Genomic DNA, 12,555 nt, shown 5'->3' with positions numbered 1-12,555 from the left:
TTATTTCTCTCTCCCCACCAGCATGTTGGAGCAATTTATTGTCAGAACGAGCTCAATGAAGCAGGGAGAAGGAAAGAGAATTTTCTATCCTAAAAATAGATACTTAAAACATTTATCTTACTACATTAGAGCGTCAATTAAATAGAATGCTCAAAATATGAAATGTGTGGTTTGTTTGTATTACACGCTGAAAAATTTCTAAAATGCATGTTAGCCCACTCACAATTGTCCTGCCTCCTGCCTCACTAGTATTTTTAACATGATTTAATCCCTTTTGGAAACAATTATTTACTATACCTAAGGGCCATCATTGGATTTACGAGTAATCAGCTTCTAAGACTAATTGTTATAGACAGACAGCATAAGCACTGAAACGAATCTTTCAGATACGGTTTTGCTGATTTATTTTGTTTGTTTAAATATCTTTGCTAACAATTTGTTTTGTTGTTATTTATCTCTTTTCCCCAAAAGTGAGGTATATCATGAAAATTCTCTTTGAGAGCCTCAGTAAATTAGTAGCCAGCTAATTGCAGTTCTGCTGAATAATATTTTTAATAATTGCTTTCTATTTCTAACTTGAACATAATAGATGCCTTATTGATCCAGAACAGGATTTGGTTGTCTCACTGTTCAGCCCATTATCACTGAACCTCTCTTTGAATAAACAACATCTATCTGATTAAACCTCAGATTTTTCAAGGGGTGGATTCCCCTGGTATTCAGCTCCCAGGAATTATGATGATTATATATTTGGTTTATTGGCAAGTAGAAATCAAATCATACACTGGACATTGGGCAAGAAAAAGTTAATCCTTAACTGTTTGTACAATTTTTTTATCCTGATGATATATAATCAAGTTGTTAGCAAAGACAATTATTAATAACACCTACTTTGGGTTGTTAGGTTGATGGTATCAGATGATGCATGTAAAATGCTCAGCACAGTCTAAGTCTTCAACAAATGTTAACTATCATATGATTTTCACACACCTTATAATTTCCTCACAACAGTCCTGTGAGATAGGCAAAATTGCTGTAATTTTGCAATTTAAATATTAGAAAACAGGACCTCAAATTGGTTATTGATTTGTCCAAGGTTACCCACCATGGCAGAATTCCAATCTTAGCATAGAAATATCCTAATTCCTATGATTTTGCCCATCCTGCTGTGCAGGGCTGTCTCCTCACAGTTTACCTAAATCTAAAGTCTTACATGATGACAGGCCTCCCTACCTTAGACTCTCAGGTGGACAGCAGAAATAAATCCTGTGAGGCTTTAAACCCTACATCAATATTATACAGACATTGTCTGGGAAAATGGCACCCTCAATAACGACAAAGTCAAGAGCAACTCTGTGGTAATACTCAGAAGAAAACACTAATGGAGAAGTGATTTCCAAATCGTGAGGCTGAAACCCCAGGGAGAAGCCCAAGGGATTATAGCAACAGGTCAACAAGTCCACAAGCCTGGCAAGCTTTGTAAATCAAATGCATACAGTCTCATCTATGCACACTTTTTAATGTATATGTCTATCTTGCTATTATTATAAAATCTAAATTCATTTAAAGTCAGTGATAAATTTGTCATATTTTAACATTCAGTATTTTCTCAATGGATACTAAAAGTACAACTTTCATCATGTAGGGGTCTGAGATTTTTTTTTTTTTTAAATTTTAAAAGCCAGGTCTACATTAGAAACCAATGGTATTGAGGAGAGAGCTCTGCCTATGAAGTCTAACAACCTAGATTTAAGCACTAGCTCTACTAATTATAAGCTTATAGCACCATAAACTCAGGCAACTCAATTGAAGTCAATAGATATTTAGTGAGTGCATTTCAGGGACCTGAGCCCTCAGCTGGGGCCACAGAATGAACAGCAGTCCTTGGTAGCCATTCTTCCCTGAGCCTCTATTTTCTCACTTATAAAATAAGAATAACAGTGGCTCCCCTCACAAGGCTAAGATGAGGATCCAGTGAGAGAAACAACAAAATATACTGTGATGTTTGCGAAAATGCTTTATAAACTCTCTAGAGCATTATAAACATAGGGTGTTCGAGACAACTACTGAGGAGAGTAAAACTCAACTCTACTTGGTCACTTTCTTTTAACTATTGACCAACCACCGTATGAAATTGTCAAAATACAGAAATAAAATTTTTTAAAAGCTAACAGCATTCCCTTCTTTAATATCAGATTATATTTTTTAAAATTTTGTTTTTTAATTGACAAGTAATAATTGTACATACTTAGGAAGTATAGAATGATATTTCGGTACATGTATACACTGCGTGATGATTAAATCAGACTAAGCAGCATATCCATCACTGCAAATATTTAACATTTCTTTGTGATGAGAACATTTGAATTCCTCTCTTCCACCCACCTGAAAATGCACAAGTTATTAATTATAGATATTACAGAATGCTGGAACTTATTTTTCCTATCCAGTTGTAATTCTGTAGCCATTAACCAACCTCCCCCTATGCCTTCTCCCCCGTACCCTTGCCAGCCTCTAGTAACCTCAATTTCACTCTCTACTTCTACGAGCTCACTTTTTTTAAATCCCACATATGAATGAGAACATGTGGTATTTCTCTTTGTGTGCCTATTTCACTGAACATATTGTGGCTCATCCATGTTGCCACAACACATATTCACATTTTTAAGTGTACTTTTCCATCTTTTCCCTCTTCCTCACACTTTGCTTTTATCTCTTTTATTCCATAAATTATAACATTCTTTGGTATCAGTGGGGCAATGCAATATTAGATTATACAAAGCATTAAATAAGGCACCTATATACAATTCAAAGTACAGAATAGCCCAAGAGCTTGTACTTTATAACCCCAAGTACAGCCAAGGCCCATCTGTGAGGGACATTTTGAGCACTGTCAGTTGCATGGGTTGAGGCTGACGGGGATCTCACCCAGGTCCTGGTCAACTCCAGGACTTAGGAAGGAAGGAGAGAAGACACTTGCTTCTCTCTGAACCCAAGCTGGGGTCCCAATGCTATCTTAGGTCTGAGAAAAAGTGGTTTATGGCAGGAGACCCATTACTCCTGGAATTGAAACCTTCCCTGATTCAGTTCTTCCACAAATATGAGTATTAGGTCTCACGTATTTCTACCTCTCCTCTGATTCTATACTACATGCAATGCTTGTGAATTTGATCTTTATATCTACTCTTGTCAACAAGGGACATTCACGTAGAGCTCACTAATACCAGACAGCACACTAAGCGCCAGGGAGAAATGTAAGTAACAACATGCATGATCCCTGCTTTGCAGGAGTTTATAAGGAAGGAGTTTATAAATGAGCATTTATCACCAGGCACCTAGTATTGTTTCAGGCTCTCCAATGACATCACTTTGAAGTGGGTCTTATCTTTGTTTTATAAATGAGGCAACTGAGGCTGAGAGAAATATATTTCCCAAGATCACATAGGTAGCAAGAGTCTGAGCCAGGTTTCCTGGTCTGAGCCAAGGTCTGCCTTCTTCTAAAATCCATGCTCTTTCCACTCTACTTTGCTACCTCCCTTGACCAGGGAGGCAGGACACACACCAAAAAGGAAAATGAATACAGACATTAAAGGAAACCTACAAATAAATAAATACTAGAAACTCTACAGACGATCATATGTGCAAGGGTAGCCAAGTGTCTGAAGCCCCTGGGGCTAGTCTAGCCTGTGTCTGAGCAGATTCTAAAGCAGATCAACTATACAACCTGGGGAAAGGAAGGTGGATGCCAGTCAAAACAATTGTGCTGGAACCAAGAGAAATGACACTGGGTGATTAAATCTTCTAAAAACAAAAGCTACTATCCCAACACACCATTTGTCCTTCCAGATTCAGTTGCTCCATCTTTATGGCCCTGGACAGTATAAAAAGACTATGGAAATCTTGTAACTTGCTGTAATTTTCACAAGCTCATCTTCCAGACAAATATAAGACAGCAGTGGTTCATTTGTTAGCATATTGCCAAGCTCATTACACTCAGCATTAATTAAATACCCCTTCCCACTTAGCACTCTCTTAAGTGAGGTGAAAGGGAATCATTTTTCTCCTGACATCTGGCGTTGGCTCCATTGACATAACTGGTTAAGAGGATGTACAGAGGAAAAGTGAATACACTTGGCAGTGTTTTCAAACACTGTTTGGATGTTCTGTTTTCTAGGAGATGTACGACTAAGGGGTCAGACGGGGGTTCCTGCTGAACGCCGTGGCTCCTACCCATTCATTGACTTCCGCCTGCTTAACAGTGAGTAATCAAGTGTACCTGAAAAGGAACAAACGTTTTCTTCAAAAAGAAAAGAAAAAAAAAAAAATCTTCATTTCCCTCTGAACTTCAAAACCTTCCAAGGTCTGCCTTCCTTCCTCCACCTCTGTCCTCCCGACTGGAACTTAAGCCTTTGTCTTCCGATTTCCTTGTGAGTGAAGTCATTCTGGCCCTGCCCTGCCTCTCAGAGCTATAGCAAGGGTCAGATGAGACCATGTCAGCTTTACATTTGAAAAATGTAAACCTTCAAAACTGGGGAGCCCTATACAAGGAAGCTTTTATTTTTATTTTCCAGCACATTCTCTCTACCTTCAACCAAGACTAAACTACGTGAGATTTTGTCTTATTTTTAAAACCCCACAGGGAAACATATTCTGTAGTTGCCCTTAGTAACCGACCCATCACCTGATTCTCGCGTCTCTGTCGCGTGTGAGTCCTCGAGGTCTGTCCCTGCGTTCCCTGTGAAAGCTCTCCCGGGTGCACCTGGTCGTGCTTGCTGCTCCCTGCCTTAGGACCCGCCCAGAAGTCCATCTCCATCTACTTCTCCCCTCCGTACCCTGTGCCTCCTTCGGAGTTTTGCTCAACCTCTGATTCATAATCCTCTTAATCTTAGGTGCTTTGGAAACCCAAACCGGTGACCAGTCCTCCCTCCAGAACTGCACATCTTCTAACTATCAACATCATTCTTCACTTCAGACTTGTGGGGGCAGAACGTGGATAAATTTCACAGTTTGCTCCAAGGTTTTCAGTTTTTGCTTCTCATATCACTTCCCATCTATAAAGTTCAAAGTGCTGGATTGCACCACAGAATATTACTTTCCTCTGACATAAACAAGCTCAGCTACGGAGGTCATTTGATTCACCTCAACCCCTAGAAATTCCTAGGAAAAATCAGAACTTGCTATTTCTGATCCTTAGATCCTTGAAAGGCCAATAGGAGACGGACATGTTTGTATTTCTCCTGGCTTGTTAACCTCCCATATCAATGTGAAAATCTGTTTTTCTAGCCCTTTCAGGGCCACAAAGACTCGGAGTAACTTTTTCCATAGTAAAGACAACCTTCCCTACCCAGACCCAAAAAATGCTTTTTAGAAGATGGAATTGAGCCACTAGACCAATGCAATATTAGATACAGCCTATGGGAGCTCCAGAGGTATCTCTGACCTCTCCTTATGACCCTGAATGGGCTGATCCAGCTACCCATGGAAGTTACACCTTTGACAGTCTTCTAGACTTTATGGATTTCCAGGTCCCAGGCGTGTGGCAGGCATGAGCAAAGGGTCCAAATCACTGTTTCATATAGACCAGGACTCTGAAATTTGGAGGGAGAAAATAACCAAAAAGCCTCTTTTCATTAGTAGATGAGATGTTATTTCATGATTTCTAATATAAGCCATGAACAAAGTAGGAAATAGGAGATATTTATTTCTCTTCATAATTCCAAGGTTTCAAATAAAAAAAAATTAAATTCCAGTGTTAAATAAACATCACTGCTAACTGTGGTTATTTTTGCAGGTGAGACTATGGAATATTTAACTGTGTGTCATAGGCTTCTGTAACACTTGAATTTTTTTCTTTTACGTTATGCTTCTTTTACTTCTGCAATCTGGAAAAAAAACATAAGAGTATATGAAAATTTAAAGAGAAACTCATTGCAGATAATATGAGAGGTCTTCAAAAAGGTCACAGAAGGAATCTTATTATCCTTTAATTCAATTTTTCCATGAACTTTTTGAAGTATCCTCACACATATGCTTCATAATTTCTCAGTCCCATGAGTTTCATTTTTTAAATTTTCATATGCACCATATAACAGATCACCTACAAGCAGCTGCTGCCTGTCACCCCTCTTCTGTAGATCCTCCAGGAACTTCCTTGTGCCTGAGCTCAACCCCAGTCCCCTTTTCCTGGCCCTGGATGCTCTCTGCCCCTAGACCTCCATCTCACCCCACCTGCTGCCCGTGACCCTCCACTCTTTGAGTGGCAGTGTTGGCCATCCATCCTGAAATTCCCTTTCCGCTCTTCTCAGCACTCCAGTCTGGATAATTCTTTCATTTGTGTCTCTTAATCTACAACATAACTTATAACATAAGCAATGAAGGCATATTAATATGCCTTCATTGTAGTTTTCTTTGTAAGTGGTCTCAATTCTTTTCTCTAGATGTATAAAACACATCCCTAAATAAACTATAAGATCCTAAAGGGCATCTCTTTGTAATTATTGGCCACCCAGTAACTATAGTTAACTTACTGATTAAAGGGTTCCCTCAAAAAGATTACATTAAGTAACTAAAATGTAAATTTTCCCCTAAGTTTAACTGAACAGCACAGATAGGACTAAAGACCCCTGAGATCTTCCCTCGTTTGTGGTACTACCCACCCCTTTGTATCACACCCCCATATACCCGGTTAGTGAGTCCAAACTAGAACCCATAACATTACTGTGGTCGCCCTCTCTAGTTTCATAACTTAGTCTGCAATTACAGCAGCTTGTCACCATGTAGCAATAGGAAAGTGGACATTTGTGTCATGTACAGTCACATAAGATATATTATATATGTCATATCTGCTACTACTTTATATATCATCTATTTCATTCTCTTTAATTTCATTTATGCCCTTGTTGTGGTTTGCCTGAGCTGTTAGTGTATGCTTTTTTTATTAATATTAATTTTTTTTTTACATTCTAAGATGTTGTTGCAGAGCAGTTGGGAGGTGGGAAAAGGGAAAAGGGGAAGGAAATGGGATGGAAGAAGGAGGAAGGAGGAGGAGTAGGATTGAGGACTGTGGCATCCCCCACATTCCCACAGGGGAGACCAGGAGGCTTCCAGTGGCTTGTGGCTTGGTCATTGTCAGGCTGGGTGCAAATGGGGGGGGGTGTGACAAAAGCCCTCAGTTCCCACCTCCACAGCTCGGGTACCCGGGGCTCTTCTTGCGGCAGCTTGGTGGTCGTTGCTGGGCTGGTTGCTTGTGTTGGGGAGGCATGACCGAGGTTCAATGCCCCCACCCTTGGGACTGGTTGTGAGTGTTGGGAGGCATGGCTGAGGCTCCTGGCCCTCCCCCCTTTCTGGTTTGGTAGTCCAGGGGACTTCCAGTACTTCTAGGTGTTATAAGTGTTCTTTGGTGAAATGAGACCTTTACTAGTTAATATCAACCTTAGTCTCTGGTCTGTGGGTACTTTGTTTTTTCTTTCAGTTCTGTGTTGGATTATTTGCTGTTCCCACCACTCAAACTCTGCACTGGAATTAAATTGTTGTCCTTTGCATACTTCTAAAATGGTGGAACTTCCTGTGAGGACCAGTACTTGAGCTCTGTGGTTGAGCTAAATTGCTGCTTTGCTGCTGATTCCCTAGAGAAGGCTTTTTGTGCAGCTTAGGTTTTAATGGTTGACTTTAGAGGTATTTCCAGTTCTATTGAAATCCCATGCACCTGGGTTGTGTAGAAACACTGGACTGGGCCTGAGTCTTTTCATCAAACTGCACCTGGTGCAGTTCTATATTCCTGACCAGTCTCCTCTGAGTAGTCCTACGCTGACTGTGGGGCAAATCAGCTGTCCTTGCTGTGCCCCAGTGTTCCCCTGGTGGGCCCATCTCTCCCACCGCCCGTGCTCTAAATACTTCCCATGGGATGGGCTGTGCTCTGGTCCCTTGCAGTGACTCACCAGCCTCTGAGTGGCTCCTTTTGTTCAGTTGTTGTGGCTCCTCTGTCCTATGTGGGTCCATGGGAACCCTATTGGTGGTATTGCTGGCCTGGGGGCCACCAAGGCCCTCTTCTCCCCTGCTGCCTCCAAGCAACTCCATCCAAAGGGCACAGCTACGGCTTCTGCCGGCTCCCGCTCCATGTGCTCAACAGCTCCAGCCTGGAAACAGCTGGGATTCAAAAAGGTTGGAGTGGTTTTTTCTTTCTCTCATCATGGCTTCTCCCACCTTCATCACTCCATAGGTCTCTCCTCTTCCCCTGAGCTCTAGCAGCCTCAACTAGGCTGTCATTGCTTTTTTATAGTTGTAAATTGGTTGATTTGTGGGAGAGAGTGATGCTGAGAACCGTCTATTCTGCCATCTTGACTGTAAGTAGTGTATGCTTTTTGAAGGGAAACATTTTGGAACATTTGGAGATTTTCTCGTAAAACTTTTATTTTTACCACCTGATTCCAACCCTTCACAAGTGTCAAACTAGTTTAAAGTGATTCTTTATATCACTTACCTTACCTTTGAGTCAATTTTTTGCAAGTATGGGCACAGAGCAAAGACTTCATTTTCCTCAGGTGTTGCATTTTTGCTCTCTCTCAAGGTAGAATCAAATCTAGGACTTTTTAAAAAACCATTTATAAGAAAAACCAAGTCACCACAGCCTCCATTTCCCAGTTCTGCATCCCTGTAGTCTTCCTTCTAAAATGCTTAGTGAATCCTGCAAACTGATATTCCCTATCCAGAGTGTCTGTGGCTGTTTACCCTCTACCACCCACCTCAATATATGCCTTGAGTCACTAGAACATACACAAACAAAAATGCACATTAAACAGTAAGGCCCACTGCATTTCTCCATTGACCCCATTAGCCACAGGCACAACCTATCACAAAAGAACAGGGGACGTCAGAATTAATATTTGAAATAACATGTCTTCTATCAGAACAGGGTTTCTAGATACTAGAACAGATAATTAGAACAGGGGGTGGACAAATGACAAGCCACACACCAAATCTATCCCCCTCCCCCTGCTTGTTTTGGTAAATAAAAATTTTATTGGAGTACTGCCATGCCATTCATTGATATGTCATCTATAGCTGCTTTCACACTATGATGGCAGAGTAGTTGCCACAGACACCATATGATCCTCAAAGCCAAAAATAGTTACTATATGGCCCTTTACAAAAAAAAAAAGATCACCAACCCTAATTTAGATTTTTTTTTAAAGAGTTAAGAGGATTTGATGACATCTCCATAGGCACATTCAGTCTAGTCTATGTTCCTTTGTTAATGTCATTTTTTTTCTTTTTAATTCCCAGTGCATCACTTTACTTTCCAGAATAGACTCACATTGACTAAATTTACATGAGGCAGATGTGTAAACAGAAAGGGGCTCTCTCTTGTTGATCCAGATTTAAAATTCCAATTTCTAATTGCACAAACATTCTTCTGGAAGAGATGTTCCTTTCCACATTTTTTTCGGGGGGGGAAGGGAGGCACAGTACTACCATGCTCATGTACCTATTGTCTACATATAAGGTCACTGTATATACCTGGTTTGCCTGGCATAGTCCTAGTTTGCACCTGTTGTCTAGGCATACTTATTAATAGTGCCATCTTTCAAAGGTGTCCTGGTTTGGACAATAAATTACAAAGCCAACTGCTCATATAGGTTTTTCCACAAAAGAATACTTCAATATGTCTCTCAAAGATCACATGCAGGAATAAGTTCAAGAGATCTACTATACAGCAAAGTGACTATAGTTAATAACAAATGTACTGTATACTTGAAAATTTCTGAGAGTAGATTTTAAGTATTCTCACTGCAAAAAATAAGTATATGAGGTAACATATATGTTAATTAGCTTAATTTAGTCATTTCACAATGTTTACATATTTCAAAACATCATGTTGTATACCATAAATATATACAATTTTTATTTATCAATTAAATAATAATAGTATGTCATATGCATTCTAAAAATAAAGATCAAAAAATCCTCCACACAAAAGATCCATCCAGATCAATAGAAATAGGTAGGACAAAGTTACTTGTTAAAAGCCAATTTAATTTCCTGTTTCTATTTTTCACAATTAGAAGAGAAGCATCTAAATAAATTTCTGGAAGCTTCTCTGGATAAGTAGCAGGAAACCGTGGTTTCAGCACCACTGTGTGGGACACAGGAAACATGGACCTTTAAAGAAGAGCGTTATCTATACACCTAAGCATGGATGGGCAGAACAGAGTGACAGAAAAGGGTGACAAGTATTATTATTTTAGACGAGATACTAAAACAGAGAAGGAGAGGAGGGCAGTTGTGATGGAAATATAATGGCTGTATTATCCCAATGCCGATTCCCTATAGACAGTTCATTTACTAACTCTGTTTGGGGAAACGAGAGGAAACAACGTAGAGAAGAGAATTCAGAGACGCATGGACGTAGAGGTGAAGGCTGCAGAAGCAGCTACAATCTTTTGCAGGGCATGTGACCCCAGCAGCAGGTCTACAGCTCTGTCTCCTGATTCAATATAATCAGGAGGCTGAGTAGATAATGATGAGGTTGAGATGTTCCCGTGGCAACCATCTCAGAGCGACACAATGTGATTTGCACACTCGCTCAGCAGAGGAAGTGACAGGCAAAGAAAACATGCCCAGTGCCTATGGAGCTCGAAGGAACGAAACGCTTCTGCTGGAGGTTTTAGGGCACGAAATATCAGCTGCCACGGAGAGCCTGGAGCTCCAGACCCATCTCTGGGCTTTGCAGTAGTAGGTTAATGGGCTGTTTGGCTTTTCCTGCTCGTTAATTTGCTAATCTGGTCTTTAAAGCTCTATTCCTCCAGACTCTCCTCTGCAGGCGGGGCCCTTTTAGCTGCACAAGCATGAGTTCATGTTAATAGAGCTCCAAAAATCTTTTCCTTTGCTTATTATTTCCAAAATACAACCAATACATACAAGCATATTTTAAATATCTATTTAAATGTCTGTATAAATGATTTAAATTTATTAAAATATAAATACATATATAAATTAAAATATAAATACATATATATTTAAATACACATATTTATATTTTTAACCTTTTTATGAAGAAGTGACCCAGAGACTCAAAAGCTGTTTTAAAAGCTGCCAACTAAAACATATTACACCCTGCAGTCATTCTTTCTTTGCCATATGAAATACACCCATGGAAGGACTGTCGACCGAAAGCCACCCAGCACGTTAGAAACCATCTGGGGCAAAGTGATATCCTCGTGTTAAAGACAGAGGGGCAGTTTGCTACTACAAGCTCCATTTTCTAAGAGAGAATTCCTACACATGGTGACAGCCTTTCCATAATGTTCTTAAAGATACCTTTTAACGTCACCTATAAGAACCACACGAAATGTAAAGATCGTGAGCTAAAATGTCACGGGGTGATAAAGGCAGTCGCACTGAGAAGATGCTCTCCCACCCCCCAGACCCCCAACCCGCCCCAGCCCCACGGTCCCCAAGCAGAGAAGGGAGGCGTCAGATGGGACTAGTTCCGACTTCCCCTCACGCTTGTGAGTGCCAAGGTAACACCCCACAATTTCAAAGGTCAATATTTACCTCCCTCCAGAAGAAAGGCAAAGCACCAGCTGTGGTCGTGGTGCTTTCCGGCTTGGCTGGACCGCGCTCCGTGATGTGCACTGAGGCATCTGGCTGCTCGCCCCCAGCACTTCAGCCACGGAAGTGCCAGACCAGGGGGATGGTGAGCCACCGAAATGCCACTACACTCCTACACTCCAGAAGACGGAGTTGACGCTGTCCTGCCTGTTTCACTCATTCCCATTGGTGAACCTCAATGGAACACCTCCTATGGCAGACAGCACATCAGGTGCTGGAGAAACAAAAATGAATGAGATTCAGCCGCTGCCCTGGAGGAACATATAGAGACCTGACCAAATGCATTTTGATATGGTGTGATGCATAATGAAAGTACACACAACATGAGAAATGTATGCGTACACAGGATTCAGAAAGATTAGGGAAGGGTATAATTAACGCTGTCTTGGAAAATGAAGGAAGGCTTCCTGGAGGAGCTGCTGAACCAGCAATGAATGCAAGGGGAGCTGCAGGCCGAGGCCAGCTTTCAGCACCATTTTAAAATATGCTTCCGTACTTAAAGAACCAGGAAAGGCTTGCCAACATTTCGATGCAACTAGATAGAAATTTTATTGAAAGACGAGGTACTCAAATAGGATTCAAGCAAAGAAATCAAGAAAGATCATTCAAAATACCTGACTGTCTGAGAAAAACCATACTCAAAACAAAACAGTTTTCACCTTTTAAAGCTAGAACTGAAAACATCTATTGCCTTCTGTTAACCTGGCTACCATCGTTTAATGGATTTATGTTTTACCTGAGTGATAAAAAATAGAAAATTGAATCAGGGAGCCCAATACAGTATTTCCTCTGGGTTGTCAGCACTCTACACCAAGAAAGCCATGAGGCCAAGGTGCCCTGAGCCACACCAACAACCATGGGACTGAGATAGCCTTTTACATGACGGTTAGCATCTGTCTCAGACAGCAGTGGGACTGCAGTCTACCAGAGACACCAATCAAAAGT

General features: G+C 40.7%; 1 protein-coding gene across 2 annotated transcripts in view; it reads left to right on the top strand.

Moving 5' to 3' along the window:
* PDE7B (phosphodiesterase 7B) overlaps window positions 1–12,555 on the top strand; it is a 205,728-nt gene that overhangs the window by 128,340 nt on the left and 64,833 nt on the right. For both annotated transcript variants that reach the window (XM_008570842.1, XM_008570840.1), the window contains exon 2: window positions 4,175–4,258. In XM_008570842.1, coding sequence (XP_008569064.1) covers window positions 4,175–4,258 — 84 coding nt within the window. The remainder of the gene's footprint in view (window positions 1–4,174; window positions 4,259–12,555) is intronic.

Source organism: Galeopterus variegatus, unplaced genomic scaffold (assembly GCF_000696425.1).
Source record: "Galeopterus variegatus unplaced genomic scaffold, G_variegatus-3.0.2 Scaffold634, whole genome shotgun sequence".
NCBI lineage: Eukaryota > Metazoa > Chordata > Mammalia > Dermoptera > Cynocephalidae > Galeopterus > Galeopterus variegatus.
This window is presented reverse-complemented; position numbering and strand designations above follow the sequence as displayed.